The sequence below is a fragment of the Ambystoma mexicanum genome, chromosome 6p (assembly GCF_040938575.1).
Source record: "Ambystoma mexicanum isolate Mex_15411 chromosome 6p, UKY_AmexF1_1, whole genome shotgun sequence".
NCBI classification, from domain to species: Eukaryota; Metazoa; Chordata; class Amphibia; order Caudata; family Ambystomatidae; genus Ambystoma; species Ambystoma mexicanum.
The window spans coordinates 403,229,521-403,248,949 of record NC_090935.1 but is presented as its reverse complement, the minus strand read 5'-3'; the positions used below and the strand labels follow the sequence as shown (position 1 = coordinate 403,248,949).

At 41.8% G+C, this 19,429-nt stretch overlaps 1 protein-coding gene across 1 annotated transcript in view; it reads left to right on the top strand.

The window, feature by feature from the left end:
• Positions 1-19,429, top strand: part of LOC138511484 (complement component C6-like) — a 913,779-nt gene that overhangs the window by 706,717 nt on the left and 187,633 nt on the right. The window contains exon 12 of the mRNA XM_069627199.1: positions 2,913-3,084. Coding sequence (XP_069483300.1) covers positions 2,913-3,084 — 172 coding nt within the window. The remainder of the gene's footprint in view (positions 1-2,912; positions 3,085-19,429) is intronic.

Below are 19,429 nucleotides of genomic sequence, written 5' to 3'. Positions count from 1 at the left end.
GCGACTGGTATGGTGTGGTAGAACAGGGAGCTTTGGCTGGTCTGAAACTCGGGTTTCTGTGAGGCCCACTTAGGGAGACTGAAGGATAGGATGGTTCCATTCTAGATCTTCTCTCCCAGCTCAGGAGATTTTGGTGTGCATTTGTATGTCCTGATTCACAGTAGAGGTCACTCCTGATGTGCCCTGAGAGTGGGTAGGGAATAGATATTTCTTCTGTCTTGGGTGATACCTTCTTCACATCAGGCTGTGGGCTTTGGAAAGTGCAACTTTCGCAAAGGAAGTCCAATGAGATCTTCAGAACAAATTTACAGCCTTAAAGGATCTGAGAGGAACTGGGCAAATCGTAAGAAAGGGTGGGAGATCCCTTCTTGCAAATGCCAAAGTCCTCAGGTGATTGGACTAGCATGCTCTAGTGGTCCAATCCCTGCTCTTGAATGCAGTGGATTTTGTCCTTCTGATTTCACACCTAGTGCTGTGCTCTAGGGGAATTGGAACTGACAGTAAAGAGAGAGAGGGACAGTGAGAATCAAAATGGTGGAAGTCTCCTTCCATTGACCAGAGCCTTCTTGCCTATCATAATCCTGCCCCCTTCGCTTCCCACTGAGAACAAAGGCCTTTAAAGATGCAGCACCCTAGTGTGTGGCTACTCCTTTTGAATGGGTGTGCTCCCTTGATGCTCGGGCTCAGCACAACTGCCTGCTGTGTGGGTGTCTTGGGCGAAAGGTGTTACCTGCCCTGAAAAAGAGATCAATGAGGATGCCCTGCCCTTCAGGTTCCTGTTCTGCTATTTGGTGGGCTACACTCGGCTGACCAGAATACACAGCTGACTCACAAGAGCTGACAAATTTGCTATATCATTTGTAATGTGGTGGCGGTGATCATAAGTAGTGTTATGCATAATGCCTAAACTCAGGCATAGCTTTATTTTAGAGATTATTCTGCCACCATCATGGGTTACTTATGATCATCATTTTTTGGGTACAGGGGTGCATAACTTAAATGCCACCCCTGCGTGGCAGAGACTTTTCTGTCAATGTTGCTGTCACATGGGCATCGATTACCTCGGAACCAGCTTGGTGCCATGGGTACAGCAGGTGTTGTGACTGAGGATACTGATGAAGCAGACAACAGGCACATACTATGCTTTTGGCATGAACTGGTGAAAGGGGATCTGGTCAGCAGATTTCACTTTCTGAGATGGAACAACCTGCATCATTTTCTTATTCAATAAAAATCGAAAAAGCCAGGGCTTTGCACTCTTGCCAGATGGCGTTCCACACACTTTAATTGACATAGTCCACAGTCCAGATTTTGCTTCTCAATTCCACTTCTGGCCTTGGTAGCGGCTAGGGATTACCAGCAAGGAGTGGGGTAGGATTTTATGTGTATGTCTCAGACATTATGTGTGGTGTGACACTGTTCTGTTTTCCTTGTTATGCTTACAGTATTTCTCATGGTGCTAGTGGGGGAGGGTGTGGTTCCTCTTGATTGTAGTGTTTGAAAATAAAGTTGTTTTAAAAAAAGTAAGACTTAACAATTAGAATTGAAAGGCAAGAAGGAGTGAGACCCATAGGTGAAGAAGTGTGAATTGCTTGAATGAGCAAATGAGACAACTGAGATTCTCTGACCAACTCCCTGCTACTCGCCCCAAAGTATGTTATGTACACCCTTGCCTTACTTTGGAGCTAGGTTTTTGCATTTAAATACATCTTTATACATACACACATACAAGTAGAAATTAGAAAAGTTCAAAGCCTAATTTGAGGCAGGTCAGGGAATGGAAAATCAATAGTTGTCTGTTATGGGATGAATGAATGCTTTGCCTCCATTTATGAACTACAATATGATAGAAAGTATTGAGGATATATCATTGAATACATGAAGGGATCCAGTGGTATTGTAGAAAGAAAACGGTGTAAGGTAGATCATTAAAAGGTATAGGTTGGACATTAAAACAAATGTATAGTGTTATATATCATGTGAGGGCCATAAGAAAGACATATTATATTCAGTGGTATTCTTCTGTCATTGCTGCTGGGCTCTAGGAGGGGCACATTCATGCTGGGCATAGTCAGAAGTCTGCCCGAGGTGGAGAGTTTAGTTGTGGAACATTTTACACTGTTAGATACACCACAACGTCACCCAAACAGTTTAGCCTTAAATACTGGGATGCCTTGTAGGACAGAAAGGTGCATTTTTGCAGACTGTCTGAGCCATATCTCACCCCCATTTTAGTAATATATCTCAAATCACCCCTCCCAAGTGAGATAAACCGTCATCGTCCACACCATTAACATAGAAGTTAAGTCTAGATTCTTCCTGACATAGAATGCAATATTAAATCACTGCCTTAATTATTCTAATTGTAGATATTTTTAGTTGCTTGAAACACCTCACCAGATGGCAGACATGTGGTGTCAGGGAATATTATCTCCATACATATGGTCGCCATAAATAATGTGGCCGGGAGAAGGTTGTGGCAACATTAAAAAAGGTGACCATATATATAGGGTCAAGGGGAGCTGAGGTTGTGGGGTGTCCCCCACTCCCTTTAAAAAAGGTTTTGGTGGTTCTAGGGGTGTCCCCTGCATGTTTAATATAATAAGGTCCCTGCAAAAAACTGCCATGTTTCAGCAAATGTTTTGCCAGGCGACATTTTTGCAGGGACATTATTACATGGAACCAGACATGTTTTATGAATGGTGTTGCTTGAAATGGCCCCATCTGGTACATTAAGTATTAACACAGTTATTTTATAATTTTGGTAATGAAATGGAACAGTCACCTTGTAAAATCAGTAATTTATGTATCAATTGCTAAATAATCTGGTGAATTAAAGCAGGTGAGAGGATCAGTGAATCAAATTGGCTGGTTACCCAGTAGTAGTCACTAATATATTTCTTTACCTAAAGTTGCAGTTGATGGGTACTGGAGTTGCTGGTCTGCATGGAGCCCCTGTGACGCTTCCTTTAAGAGGAAAAGAACACGGGAGTGTAACAATCCCTCACCTTTGAATGGTGGAAAGGCCTGCCAAGGGGAGAATAAGCAGGAACAAGACTGTCACTTTTCAATATTCATGGACAGGTAAATTAGATACGGTGTATCTCAAGTTACTTTGTGAAAAGTAAAAATGCTGTTTACGTAGATGTACATTTCTTGGCATCAAAATGGATCTACTTGATTACATCGAAAAAAATCACTGCGAGGCCAACAACATCGAATAATTTTCTTCTCCAATATTTACACATTTCATTGAAAATAAATGCAACCCCCAAATTTCCCCCACCTTAATTAATAACCCAACCCAACCACCCATCTATTGTTTTCATGAAATGTGCTAAATACGTTATAAAAATGGCTGAAGTGGGCTTCGAGTGATTGCATGCGATATAAGGGGTTAATACCATCAACATTTGCCAATATGCGATGCACCCTGCAGTACAAGACCCTTTGTCTCAGTGAGCAGCCTCTGATACGTTTATAACTTTTTTCTCTATTGCTCATTGACCTAAAGACGATCTCTCAACTTGACCCCTCAACTCTCTCCAAGTTGTAGTGCTAGACTCATTTCACACAACTCATGACCAAGATTATGTCTAGTTTTGAGCCACAACCAACAGGTCAGATTATTATCTACTGGCCTGCAGAGTAGAAACTGAATACCATCTCCAAGATGGTATGTATTAATGGTGACCTTTGTTGATACACCATGTTGTTACTTACACTTGCATAGGTTTCACGGTCAATATGTTGGTAGTGTTGAAGTTTAACCACTTGACTTATAAAAGAAGTCTGGAAGCAGTGTCTCTTCTTTAATGCCTTTTTAATGGCCTATAATGTAATTAGCTGAGATCCAGTAATGAAATACAAATATTAATCTTATTAGTTGTACAAAGTACCATTTTCTTTCTTAAATAAAGTGACACATGACTAATACTAGAAGCAAAGAAAGGCATATCACAGAATAGCGGCATCTGGACACGGTAATGCCAGGGGTCTCTGGACGTTCATGACCCTCACACCTTTGTTAGTCGACCTGACCTGCTGCAGCCTCTATGTGGGGTAACTTGAGGTACTCCAGTCCGTTCAGGCATCAAAGTGCCCAAATTAATTACCACACCTTTTAATTGCTACAATTGAAACATCCAGCTTATTTTTTTTTATATTTCTAACATTTCATTTATTTAGAAATGCATCTCCCATAAGGAATATGGTAGACACATGAGAGCCCAGGCTGCTAGGGCATGTGTGTTGAGATTAGTGGTGGCAAGCCAAAATAGATCCAATGGAAGATTGTTATACAGAATTGGACTTGTGTAATTATCAGTGGTAGGCTGCAACCAAGCCAATGGAAGGTTTTCCAACACGTGTGGGCAAAGTACTGATTGAAATGTGTGTTACTGTTTGCAACTAATTGGCTGAATACAAAATAAAACATATACATAAAGTAAGAGAACAGATATTAAGGTGCTAAAAGGGATGAAGTCTTCCAAAAACAACCACCAATGTCCTTGAGTAAGAGGTTTAAGGACTGCGTTTATGCATTAGCATACAAACTAACATCTCTAACCCTCCCCAACACTCCCAAAATCATTGCTATCTTATACAATCTCAACAAACCGTATTGGAGCTGGTTTCTGCACATGCTTCCTTGAAACTGTGCAGAAACTATGTTGCATCAGAGGCAAGCCCTCTGTATACTGGTACACAGAACAGAAGCACTAACCAATAATAAGTGCACCAAAATGCAGAACAAGGTAGAACAAGGTAGACTTCCACATTCACAAGGCATCATGCAGTACATACCGTTCTCTCTTCATCAAAGCTAGAACTTCTTATTACTTATCTACTTATCAACTTTCTCAGTGGCTGTCAACAGGAGCACATCTCTCTTCATGGTAGTCAAATGCTGCTCAAACCCACTGCCTGACCCAGTATTCCCTACCAGAAAATTCAATCCTAGGAACAATATTTTCACCAACAAGATAGATTACATTCGACAACAGATTGATAATGCAAAATCGGTCTCCCCCACTCTTGATACCACAGTGCATAAAACAACCCTGGACTCCATCCACTCCCATCACCCCCAAGGATCTTGCTGATACCTTTGGATCACTTAAACCAAGAATATACATACATGATTCCTTCAATGCTGCCAGTCTAAGGCATATCAAGGGGGCCTCGCCCACCCCTTCTCAAAAATAGTAAACGCCACACTCACACATGAAATCTTCACAAGCACCCTAAAAACAGGACTAATCCCCCCTCTCCTGACAAAAAAAAAACCTGGACCAAGACAACCTTGCAAACTACTGAGCTAGTGGCCGATCACTAGCCTCTCATTCATTTGCGAAGAGTTTGAGAAGGGAGTTGCCAAACAACTCCATAATGAGTGTAACAAAATGTCTGCTGAGCTGCAGGAGTACAAGGATGGGTAGTGGCTAAACTGCCTGGTCACCCTGCAACTACAGCAAACCAACAGTGACATGAATCATAAAAGTGAAACACAGTCCAGAGATATACCTCCTTTGCATTTTGTGGTAACGTGGCCCGAGGGAAGGCTATACGTTTAAGAGGGGTGTGACTGTTGTGACGGCAACAACACAAACAACATTAGTACAGAGCATCCAAAAAAGGAAATGTACAATTATATTATTATAGGTTCTATAAAAATATCAATACTTCAATTAAACACACCAATATACAATTAACTAACTATAAAAACACTAACAAAAACCAACTGCTGTGTAGAGAAGATATATGGACGCAGATGATAGAGGTGAGAGCATTTTGGGGACCTATAGGAGGGATGAATAGTAATACATTGCAAAAATGTCACTTCAAAGGATATGTCTTGGAAGAAAAAGGTGCAAATAGGTGGTTTAGCAATCACTATGGGCCCAATCATGAACCATGGGGGTATGAGCCTCTCAAAAGTGCATTGTTCTGTTCTTGGATAGCTTGATAATATTGAAACATCTTTCTGGCTGTGGGTCATAGTTGGTTTGAATGTAGCAAGTTGCATTGATCCAGGTCACAAATCAGCATCCAGTCAGGTTGTGGGATTGACGCTCTGTGCCATTTGATGCCGTATTTGAGCAGTGCAGAACGATGAGGCTTACCAGCTCTGCATGGACAGAGGGCTTGGAAGCACCCTATCCTCACCTCACAATGGAAATACTTTGACAATGGACTGCACTCTCAATAAAGGTCCAAATAATTAATCTCTTCTTCTCAAAAGTCTAAGATGAATCAAGGAAGATGTGGGAGACCCTTCCCATACAGAGGTAAAAGGGCATATGTGATGGGTGAAAAAGTAAGTCTGCTGTAAGGAGTACAATCCCTGTCACTGTAACAAGTGACTGTTACCTCCTGGCATCATACCCAGAGTGTTCAGTCCTGCAAGCAGTGTAGGAAACATAAAGGAAACAGAGCCCTACAGAAGAACAAGATGGTAAAACCCTTCTCTGTGCTTTCTGGCTACTCCAACCGTCCCCCTATTCCCAAGTCTGCAGCTTCAAATGCACTTTGGTATGCAACGCCCTGGTGTGATGCTGGCCTTTAATATAGGTAAGCTTTCCTTGTGAGTGTCCCTGTGCTCGACGGGAAGTGTTACCCATCCTCCCAGAGGATCAAAAGAGAAAGCATTCCTGCCTTTTGCCTCACTTGCTGGAGCAGAGACCGGCAGGTTAGCCATGAATCCACAAAGCCTTTCCATAGCTGGCATGAGCACACATGCACACATGCTTGACACTTGCATGATAACAATTTGATGTGGCTGTAATAATTGTGTGCACTGTCAGTCACCATACTAAAACCAGGTATGATCCTGCTATCAAATGGATAAGGTCATAATTATAATGTTGTTGATCATAGGTCCAGAAGTTAAATGCAGCCTCTGACTGCATTGACATTGTATCCACCAGTTATCAAAAAGGGCAGATGTGACCTTTGGACCTGCCATGTGCGACTGGTGAGCAGATGCAGCACTGCACATATGTACACTATGCTTTTCGCATTGTGCCTTAGGAAAGTGTTTTTTATTATTAGAACACCATTTCTGAGACAGAATTGCCTGCAACATTTTATTATTTAATACAAATCAAAGAAATTGGTGCTTTCACACCCTCAGCAGATGGCAATTCCTCACAATGCGCCCAGATACCCTCGGGTTCGGTGCGCTATATAAATCAATAAACAAACAAACAAACAAACAATTGGACTAACCAACAGGGCCTGCCTCATGATTACCAATCTGGGTTCAGACCAAAAGATATCACTGAAACAAGCACCATCCAGTTCATAGGTAACACTTGTCAAATCATGGACACAGGTGACTCATGCATCATGGACCTCCTTGATAGCTCATCCGCATTCAACACGGTCAATCACCTCATATTGAGTCACATACTCGCAAACAGAATGTACTTCTCAAGCTTGCCTCTCTGACAAGTATCAGTTATTACAATTATAATTGTTCTTTTATGACACGCTTAATAATGGGGGCCAGTTTCTAAGAACAAGCCCAGGATTCAAACCAGTTTTTTTATGTGTTGTCTTGCTTCTAAGACAAACATGTTGCCCCTGAGCTATCCTCTCAGACAGGAGACATCCAAATGGGCAGGTTAAGATCAGACTGCAACCTAGTCCAACCAGGCTCAATACTTTTGCGACAGTCTTAAATCTATAAATGGAGTCACTCCAAAATCACCCTGACATCTCACTCCTCTAATACATGGATGAATACAATACATGGACAATCCCAAATATACCTACAGTGAGTGGTCCCAAGGGCATCTCATGCCTCTGGAATTGTCACGCCTTCACCTAGACCTGGATGACAAGCACATATCTGAAACTCAATCCCACAAAGTCGTACTAGGTCCCATTTGGTCACCCATCTAACCCAGAGACTATTCAAGGGTGGTTTAATGGCTTGCTCTTTAACGGTTTCACACCATGCCTGACTGCCATGTCACTCATGTTCACTTTAGACGTCACCCTCTCATTCCAATAGTATATCAACACAAAGGCCCAAGCCACATAGCACCATCTAACACTCCACCGGATGATAAAACCAGGGACTTCAGAATGACAATGCATGGCCTGCTAATCTCCAACCCCAATATGGTAAACGTCCTCCTCACTGGCATTCTAAAAATGAATCTGGCCCCAATTAGGGCTGCCCAAAACGCCATGCAAGGACTCATAACAGGAAACAAGAAATTCAACATATTTCTTACACTTTATGGGAGATGCACTGGCTTCTCATTCCTGAGAGAAAGTCTGCATTACTACCAAGATGCAAAACTCTTGTCTCAGGTGGGTTACGCTCCTCCAGGAGCCAGGCCATCCCTAGCATCAAGACGAAATTGGCATGCAATAAAATAAGCAGCAAACAGGCATTCTCTTGCCATGTCCCTGTCTGCTGAAACTCCAACTCGCCACAAATGTTCTGGCACTACAGGAAGGACCTCAAAACCTTCAGTCAATACCTAGATGCCACTTAGGCTCCCTGTATTCCCACATCACAACTGTCCCCTATGTCGGAACACCCCATGCCACTTATTGTAGCGCTTTCCTCCTTGCTTCCTATGTTTACCTCAGTAAGCGCGCGTGCTTCCACGTTTCATTGCACTATATTAAACCCAAGATAATATTCAAATTACACTGCAACAATTCTCCATCTCAGCTGTGGTCATCTCACTCTACCATGCTCGTGCTTACTTTTCGCAAGTCCTAGGAAGCAGCCATGTTGTGCATGGTTGGTCAGTGTCTGTGTTCTCTCAGAGCTCGGAGTTCTTGCTGTGATGTATTTCCCTCATGGTATTATAACACAAAGTATGGCATGCCTGTCCTGGCAATACTAGTATCCTATACTTTCCTTCTACTGTAATAGGTAAAATATAGAGTACCCATGTAAAGAAATCTTAACCAAGATTTGACATTTTCTATGTACGCATTGCCAATCTCCCTTTGTTGCAACATTTATATACCTGGTAATGGTGTGTTCTTGTGCACACACATTCTGTATATCAGCCACACTCATACTGGTAGGTGACACCCTTATTTTGCCAATGTAACCAGACAGTTCATATTGTAGGCAGGAACTGTAGTTTTGGGGCAACAGACATGGTTGCGGTGGGTGGGTGTCCAACTACAGCCTAGAGCATGATCCTGATCCAGCTACACCCTACAGCATGTTTCCATGGGTAGTCAATTGGTGGCCACTGTGAACAGCGTTTTTACTCAATCTGCGATTCTCCAGATGTCTCATTCTACAACTCGTTTCGCCTCAGATTCGGACTGAATGGAGTTATAGTGGAGAATTGCTTTCATTTATGTAGGAAATAGTTTTCATTAAAATATCCTGAACTGGCATTTTGATTTGATTGGTTATTTGTAACGTGCTTAATACTCAGAGGCTTCTAAGCGCGGACCCGGGGATCGAACCTGTGTTGCTCCGTCATCTTGCTTCCAATGGAGCACGTTGCCCCTGAGCTATCCTACCGAGACACTTTTCAGGAAATTGCAGTCCTTTTCTGATTTCCCTGAAGTCTGAGCCCCTGACACGGGTGCTTAGGGACAGTCACAGATCACACACAGAGTTGAACTGTTTGGTTTCTGTTTCATTTACGTATAATAACTCAACATGAATTTTGTTACAAATAAATAAATATGTGCCTCAATAAATACATTGAAAAGGAGAGTGTTGAGTTTTGTGGTGCATCAGTGAGAATCGTTGAAAGTTCAGAGTATGTTGTTCATTGGCCAAGGTAGATGAGATAGAGTGTCTAACTAAAGGGGGAGGCAGACTGGCATGTATAAGCAGGTGTGCAATTATGCCAGATATCCCACCACAGGATCCTCAATAATTCATAAATTCAGTTCTGCAGGTGATCTCCTGTGAGCTTTGAGCAAACCAATGACAGAATCGTGTTCTTCGGATTAAGAGGCAGGAATGCCCAAATGTTGAAACATTAGTTCCATTTTTTAACCATTTCCGATCCATTTGAAAATGACCAAATGTTTGAATTGAATGCAGACATCTCACTGAAGAATGTTTTCAGATCGTAAAAATTGCTTGCTTATCCAGGGACTGGAACGGTGGATACTGGCTTGGCAGCCTAAGTTATCAGCCCAAGCGAAGCAAGGGTGGATAACGAGGTCTCTGGACCATTATCTCTCCATTCCTGCAATGGGAGATGAAGGCCATTACACCCTCGGTTCCCAAAGCAGGATCCCGGGGTGCTAAAAAAAGGATTTTTCTTCCTATACCAGGACACCTCTGGCATCCCGGTGTAGGAAGGAAAATGCTTTTTCAAGAGGACCACCATGGAAAGGAAAGGCGGGGTTCCGTGCAGGGCCCCTCTTCGCTTTACATGACAGCCTGCAGAAGGCGAAAAGAGAACCCTATGACCATATTACCACAAGCAAATGTTACTTCCCTTTCAAACCTATACCAATTTCGAATTACTTTACCACAAAGCCAGTCCCACATGAACATGGCCACTTTAACCCCATGTGTTGTCCATTGTGGTCATGGGCAGTAGCCAGATTGTCATGGGCAGTAGCCAGATTGTCTGGATCATGACCTTATTCCATGACCCGGACAATCTGGTCACTGCCCATCGCCATAGGCTACACCTCATTCACCAAAGGTATATCACTAGTTTTTGTACCTACATTATGACACTTGTCAAAAAATAAAACACGGGCACATTTGCAAAACCATGCTGTCAGGTCCTTGCCAATGTTCCTTACACAGATTTGCTGGAAATCCATCCACGTTTAATTTTTTCAAAAGTGTCAAATGTATGCACATACAATAGTCCTATAACCTAGCCCCCACTTGACAAAATCTGTTCAGACTTTGCGAAAACCTTTATATCTAGGTCTATAATCTTTTTGCAAACCTTTGTGTAGATTTGTCAAATGGCACCACATTTATAAGCCTTTACAATATTTTGGGACCCCCCTCTAATTTTGCTCCCTCTTGACAGAATCCCACCAAAGTTTGCAACAACATTTATATCTAGATCTATTAATCGTTTGCCAAATTAAGTGTTGATTCGTCAAATGGCACCTCATTTATAAGCCTTTACATTATTTGGGCCCTCCCCTCTAATGTTGTCCACTCTTGACAAAATCCCACCAAATTTCGTAAAAACATTTATATCTATATGCATTATCAGTTTGCCAAATTAAGTGTATATTTGTCAAATGGCACCTCATGTATAAGCCTTTACATTATTTTGGGACCCCCCTCTAATTTTGCCCCCTCTTGACAGAATCCCACCAAACTTTGCAAACTCATTTCGGATCAGGTCAGGAATATAATTGCAAAATTACATGCAGTTCAATTAATTGGCACCAAAGTTATAAGCCATCCAAGAACTGCTTTTCTCCAAACCCAGGCAAAGTTCGGGCAAAGTCCACTTTGGACGGTTACATGAATCAGGGCTTGTTTCAGCAATGCAAAGTCACTTTTCAGCAGTGCAAATTCACTTTGAACCGGGCAAATATTCCATGAATCGGGACCAGTGTGCTACAGTGCAACAGAACAATTCAAGGAGCTTGAATTCATATTACCCCTATTACATGATTGGGTCCCATACAACTTCAAGCATTGTTATTATTTTTAGCAGTTTAGTGACCGTTTCGGCCATCTTAGACTGTATTTCCTGATACAGAAAGCCTTTGATGCTTAATGCAGATATCATGGCCATCTGCTAAACTTGAACATGCAAAGTGCAAACTGATAACATACATAACTATCTGAAATAATACGCTGCATAAAAATAATTAATATCCCAAATGTGTTCAGACTTTACTATAACTGATAAGTGCATGTCAAAAAGTACACACAGCAGCTGAAAAACGATCTAAATCAATAAACAATGCCTCAGTGCTTGAGGTCCATATTTGTTAAAACAGGCAAAATCGAAAAAGTGACCCGTGCAATACAATCAACCATCGGTTAACAATTCATGTCAAAAGTGACATGATCATAAGGTGTTTTAATAGTGTAAATTGTACATATTGTCATTAATATCAAAGTGACTAGTGCATAATAAAGGTAAACATGATCTCACAAGATAAAATGGCAAATGCATAGTAAGTATAACACAGCTCCTTCATAGTGTACACATTGTCACTTAAGTTAAAATAACTGGTGCAAAGCAAGTAGAAACATGATTTTAAAAGATAAAGTAGCGAGTGCATCAAGACAAAAGCAAAAACCCTGTAATTTTCAGCAATGGAAGCATAATGCAGCTGTCTGGGCTCAAGGCTCACTGATAAATAGTAAAAAATAATTGCAAAAATGCATTAATAAAAACTGTCAGGAGACAAACCGCGTTTTTACAGACAAGATCATAATAGTTTAAGTACCAAATATAAAATATACCCCAAGCAAGGCAAAGTATGTAATATACACCTACTTTATAATAAAACTAGCTGACTCATGATCAATATAAACATATCCACTCTAAAGTGACTTGTGCATAATCTTATTTGTTTATCAAAACAGAGACCTCCTGCATTACCAAAACACCAAAGGCATACCTAATAGAGCACATTCATCTATATAAAATAAATACATACTATTGCACCAAAACACCACAACTTCCTTCAATTGATCATTGTAACAGGCAAAATGTATTTTCACCACGATGCCAACACCTGAACACCCAATTCCAAACCTTGAACTGATAAACATGGGGAGCTGGGGGGTATAAGAATCAATTATATCAAATATTAAAGAATATTACAAAAGAAACCTATGCAGTCAAAAGCAGAAGATTTTTGCCAAGAAAAACCAGAAGAATAAAACTAAAACTGAAAAAATGGTGGGAAGTCCCACCCATGAAAAACTAAAGGGCGTATTAAACAAGTAATACAGAATAACAAAGCTAAGGAGGAATCCACGATGTTGCTACGCCATGAGCAGGCATGATGGTGTCCTGCACGCAGTCTAGATATAAACTGTTTATAGTCACAAACCGAAAATGATAAAAGACCCTCTCATATACAGTACCCTACAAAAGTATAAAGTTCCTCATCAACGTTCAAACCCCTAGGAGTTGTTGTTTTGAAATCGACAATGAGTCTTCTTTCAGATTGTCTCAACTTGAGGGTTCTATCTCCACCTCTCGGATGTTTTAGTACATATTGAACCCCAAAGAATGAAAAGCCTTCCATTTTACCACCATGACATTTGTGGAAATGTTTGGCTACAGGATAGGTAAAGTCTCTGTGCTTGATGGCCCATACTTATTTTAAGTTTACAAATGGTACTTCCCACGTACCACTTGTTACAGACACTGCATAGGACATAGACCACATGTTCTGTCTCACAGGTTATTTTCTGTTCAATGGTATAATACGAATTGATGACATGATGTTTAAAACTTGATCTTGGGGTGGCATATTGATATACCTTGCACCTGTGGCATTTGTAAAAACCAATACATGGTCCTCCAAGCCAATTCCTAATTGGATCTTTAACCTCTTAATTGCTAAGGATGCAGTATCTCGTTCTTGACATTACTTCTGTAGTGCCAAGAACGCGATATCTCGTACTTTTTGGCAATCTGTTTTGTGCTAAGCAGGCATCGCACAAAACTTAAATCCAACTCCGGGTTATGTGAGGGGGAGGTTCCTCCACACAGCCCGGTGTTTGGATTTCTTTCAGTTTCACGTCGGCGTGCTTAATGCCCGCCGCCATAAAACTGAAAGTCATTTTCAATACGGCAGCCATTTTGGGCTGCCACAGTGAAAATGAAAGGTGAGTTTCCACTTTTCTCCCCCCTTTATCTGAACGGCTATTGTGCCGTCAGATTACGGGAGGTGTTGTTGGAAAGTGGAGACTCACGATCTGCACCCAACATTAGACCACCAGGGACCACCAGGGATCTGTTTGTGAGGTGGGGTGAGGGGGCTGCTTACAGTGAGCAGCCAACCCCGGCCCTCAAAGCATGAGGTCATAAGAAAAAGAAAAAATATATATAAATAGATTTGGGTGGGGGTGGGGGACCCATTGGGGCCCACTAGACCACCAGGATTTTTTGTGCCTTAAAAAGGGTTTGGCCCTCTCCCCCACCCTAAGTGGATGTGGGCACATCATGTAGCCCTCACAGGGGGCAGATTACATGAGATGATCCATTTGGAGTGGTGGAGAGAGACCACCAGAAATATTGGCACAGGACCCCCCAGCCCGGGGCAGTACGTGTTGCCCCCCATTGGGCAAGATGGGGCAAGATGGGCACACACATATGCTCTGTTTTCACAGAGAAAGAACCACAGATGTCTCCTTCATCACAATCTGCAACTAAGTAAATCTACCAAAAATAATCCTATTTTTTATGTTTACAAACAAAAAAATACAAATTCGATAACCACTACCCTCAATTGTATTGCACTTCAATTGTATTATGCCACCATATTACAAATACTGTATCTTCCACCTACAGCAGCTATAATTACTATACACATGTTACTATAGTGTTTGTAGCCAGTGGCCAGATTCTTGGAGGCATGACCACATCCCTCAATTGTACTGCACTTCGAGAGTATGATGCCACCATATAACAAGTACTGTATACTCCCCCTGCAGTACCTATAATTGCTGTACACATATTAGTGTACATATTATTGTACACATATTACTATGGTACAATCTGTGCACTGGCCACAACCACCACAATATAACGTAACCATATAACAAATACATACAATACATGTAAAAATAACCAAACTCACCCAGAACCCCCTTCCAATGAATACTATGTCAGCGGACACCGAAATTGACAGCAGACTCGGCGACATCTGCAAACCCTTTTTTCCACCTATAGAAACAGCTCCATATCATCTTTATTCCACTCCCCTACCCTTTCCACCCCTCTTTCACCCACCAAATAACTCCAAATGTGTTTCTCAAGCCGTCCGGTCATGGCGCTATCCGCGGTCTACCGCAATGTCCATGGACTTACATGACACCTGCATGTCCTTTTTCCACCTATAAAAATATCTCCATATCATCTTTTTTCCACTCCCCCACCCTTCCCAGTCGGTCTTTCCACCATCAAACAACCCCAATGTGTTTTCCAGACTTTTTCACCACCGCGATGACCGCGATCAGCTGTGTCTGTCCGTGGATACAACATGGCAGGCGTTTCAGAAAATATGACGCACCTCATGCTTTTCATCATCCAATTAGCAGTTGCGTCGAACCACACATTTTGGGACCTCCCTATAACCTTTCCCCCCCTGTACAAAACCTCACCAAACTTTGCAGAATCAATCTGATGGGGCCATATACTTTCTTTGCAAAGTTTTAGGAGGATTTATCCAGGGGAGACAAAGTTATAAGCCACCCAAAATGTGCTCTTCCCATGGGTTGAGTAACCCAACCATAACTACACGGCAGCTATGCAGGCTGTGTAATTTTGTAAATAAACAAGGTACTGCAGGACCATGAACCACACTCATAGAGCTCCCAAAATTTCTTTCAACATCGCCAGTTACAAGAAAAATGGCAAAACCATTGACTGCAAAATGATCTTAATTCCACCCAGAAGGCAGACAAAAGAAACATCCGTACAATGTGTTTGCAGCTAACTCGCTGCTTGTCCACATTGCTTTATAAAACATCTCTATGGTTGAAAACAGTACTCATTCTTTCTTTAGTTTCCATCAATTTTGAAGGACTATTCCCTACATCATGTTACCCTTCCAACATTTCCGCCGAAGACTAGCTGAACGTCCCTTTGACGTTTTTTCATTGAATTTCACAGGTTTTTGTTAGTGCAAGACAACCTGCAAGCTTTACATCTCTTAGCTATATAGAGAATCCTTCCGGCATGTACAACAGTCCAAAGTAACTAGCCCGCAATAACATTGCTATATATTCCAAAGCGCCTTTGTGGGCTGGAAGTCTAATCATTGGAAAAGCCGGGTGCCATCTTTACACAGAGCCAGCTACATAGAATTAAACCACATTTGCACCATAAACATAAAAAGACGCCCTAGAATAAATGTCTGCAATACAACTAGAGGCCCATATGCTCTGTTCTTCCATATTGCCCTTTCAGTGTACAAAGAATAACCCAGGTATCTGCCTGTAAGGCTCCTGGTATGTATTATCACAGCCCAAAATTATAACTAAACCGCGATCGGGCACCATCTTGGCATAAATTCACCTGTCTAACACTTGAAACGTTAGCCTGTAAGCCATGAACCTAGAGCATTCATATACCGAGGCTGTCACGGGCCAGTTATTTTGGTCTGTTGTACATGCCGGAAGGCTCCTTTATATAGGTAAGAGATGTGAAGCTTGCAGGTTGTCTATGAACTTTGGATTGGTCAGTATTCTTAAGACATATATTTGCATTTATAGTCATTCCTTACAGATGCTTTCCCTCGATTTTTTCAAACAGCATCACTTGCTGGCAGGGGCATACGTGTGGGTTGCAGGTACTCTATTATTCAATTTCACAATGCCACTTATGAGGTGGTGGTAGTTGTGGTAAAACTAGATTAACTATTAGGAATTTTGGCTGATCTTGGTTTAATAACCAGAAATAATTTTTTAAGAACTGGAAATCCTCCTCATATTACTTATCACAATCAGAGGTATGCCACTCTCACTACCTGCAACTCTCTCTCACTAAATACTCTACCTCCAGATCACTTCGATCTTCTTGCTCTAATTCTTTGCTGGTCAAACGCTTCTGCAAGCAGAGAGCTGGAGGCAAATCTCTGTCTTGGGCTGGCTCCCTGCTCTGTAACAGCCTCCCTCTCCTTCTCTGTCTTGAATCGGATCATCTCAAGTTCCGAAAACAATTTGAGACCTTTCTCTTCTCCTGCTCCTTCTCTCTCTCCCTCCCGTGCTAACCATTCCCTCATCTGGTGAGATTGGCGGCCTCGCCCCTCGAGTCCAACAGGGTCCTGGCCACCTGCCAAATCACCACCAGTCCCCCACCCTGCACTATCGTGTGGGCCTACACTTGCTAGTTGGGTGGTTTGTCCCAGCCCTGCACCTACCTGATGGGTGTCAGACCATTCTCCTGGCTAACAATGCCTCTGCCCACACACTTACCTGTGGCCTCCCCAACAGGAACCCTTGCACTTCCGCCCACCCAAGGGTCCTTTTTAGCACTTACTTCCTCGTCCCCCCTCTTTTTTGCAATTGCACGTTCTGAATGTCATAAGGCCTAGTGGGTACGTTGTTTTTATCTATTCATTGTGATTTCCATGGTTTACTTGCTCTCTTGTTCTCACCTCTTACCTTTTTCCTTGTGGCGCTTTGAAACACTGTCTTGTTGTAAAAGCGCCATACAAATAACAAATACATAAATAAATGACCTTTTCTTCTGCTCAAGTTGATGATCAAGGTATTTGTAATGAGGTAGTAACTTTCAGTCTTTCACTGACAGGTTCCATTGATGGGCAGCAATTGGTACATGTCCAGTTTTTGAGTTAGAACGGTAGGCATGTTTTTCTGAGTTTGAACGGTAGGCATGTTTTTCTCAGTTAGAACGGTGGGCATGTTTTCTGAGTTCGAACAGTAGACATGTTTTTCTGAGTTAAAACGATAGCCATGTTTTTCTGAGTTCAAACGGTAGGCATGTTTTTCTGAGTTCGAACGTATGTATGTTTTTCTCATTTAGAACGGTAGGCATGTTTTTCTCAGTTAGAACGGTAGGCATGTTTTCCTGAGTTCGAACAGTAGGCATGTTTTTCTGAGTTAAAACGGTAGGCATGTTTTTCTGAGTTCGAACGGTAGGCATGTTTTTCTGAGTTAGAACAGTAGGCATCTTTTTCTGAGTTCGAACGGTAGGCATGTTTTTCTGAGTTAGAACGGTAGGCATGTTTTTCTCAGTTAGAACGGTAGGCATGTTTTATGAGCACCCAGTGGGGAATCATTTCACATCTAAAATCTTTTTCAGCCTATGCAGGCAATCAGGTTATATGTTATCTTATGTGTAACCTAGGGCTTGAGTAGAGTGATGGGCACGATGCACCCAGGTACAGAAGGTGGTGGTGTAGGCGCATGCTATCAAGCGTGTTTATGCATGGACACTTTGGCTCAGATGTGTAATTATCTCGGGTTAATGGGTATTCTATTGCTATTTATAGTTTTGTACCAATGTAATGAGATTTCTCCTTTGTTCTTTTTTTTTATTTGTTTTTCTTTTCTTATGTCCTTTTTTGTTTGTAATTGTTGGATTTTTGTTTGTACATGGTGTAATATTTATTGTCATGATTAACCTCGACTTACATCTGAATTGTATGCCCTGTTTGACTAAAATGTAACATTGAAAATTACGGTGGTATGCCTTTATTATGTTAAATATTTATTTTCTACCAAAATTACTTTTGTTATCAAATTGGGCCTTTGGATTGGATATTGGACTGTGAAGGTCGAAACACGTGTCAGCTGTTTAAGTTAATTAAATAGAATTTCTGTTAACTCAAATCATCAGCACACTGTGATCGTGTATATTTTGAATTTAGTGGGCCTCATTACAATACCGGCGGTAGCCGTTCCAGTATAATAGGCACGGCTGCCGCCGGTATCATTTTATTTCCGGTGCCCAGGAATGGGCAATTACCGAGTCATTACGGCCCCACCCGACCCAGTATATGCCCTTTCCTGGGCTCCGTAAAAAAATGCTCCCCATTCCCATCGAGCCCCATAGGGCTCAGTGGGAATGGGGAGGCCGGATGCTCTGTTCGCGGGTGCTGGTATGGCCGCCAAGTCAGACCTGGCAGGCGGGAAGGCACCCGCGAGCAGAACTCGTAGTTTGCCAGTCTGGTAGCAACGGTACCAGCAAGCTTACCGGTACCGTTGTTACCGGACCGGAAAACTTATAATGAGGCCCAGCGTCTTTTTGGATCCAGTTGGGCTTAGGGATCTGTTTTTTACAATCACTTGCAGCAGATATTCATTATTGTATTCACAATTACAATTATGTGACAAGTACAGTAGGTTCACGTCTAAGTGCCCCAGAGCTGTCCAAATTAACTTTTTATAGTGATCTACAACAAGGAAATAATGGTGCCCAGAAGACCCGATACTGTAAAACTAGATTTGTACCCTTACTGTTGTAGCTATAACCACAGGGATTCAAGAACAGCAGGTCAAAGCAATTGTTTGGCCTGATTTCTCGAACTGTTTAGAAAAGACATGAGTTGCTTGATTTTAGCAATCGCAGAGTGAATCAGCGGCTCAGTGAATCTTTACCGCCCACTCGGGAGGTTGATTCTAAACTTCTCAATGAAACAATACAACATTTAAACCAAAATTAGAAAAGAAATATATTTGAAGGGTAAAAACATTCAACATATTTTGAAACAAATTATAAACAAATAGTACAAGTCTCATCTTTTTGAAGCATTAAAGGACAAGTAGAAACAACTC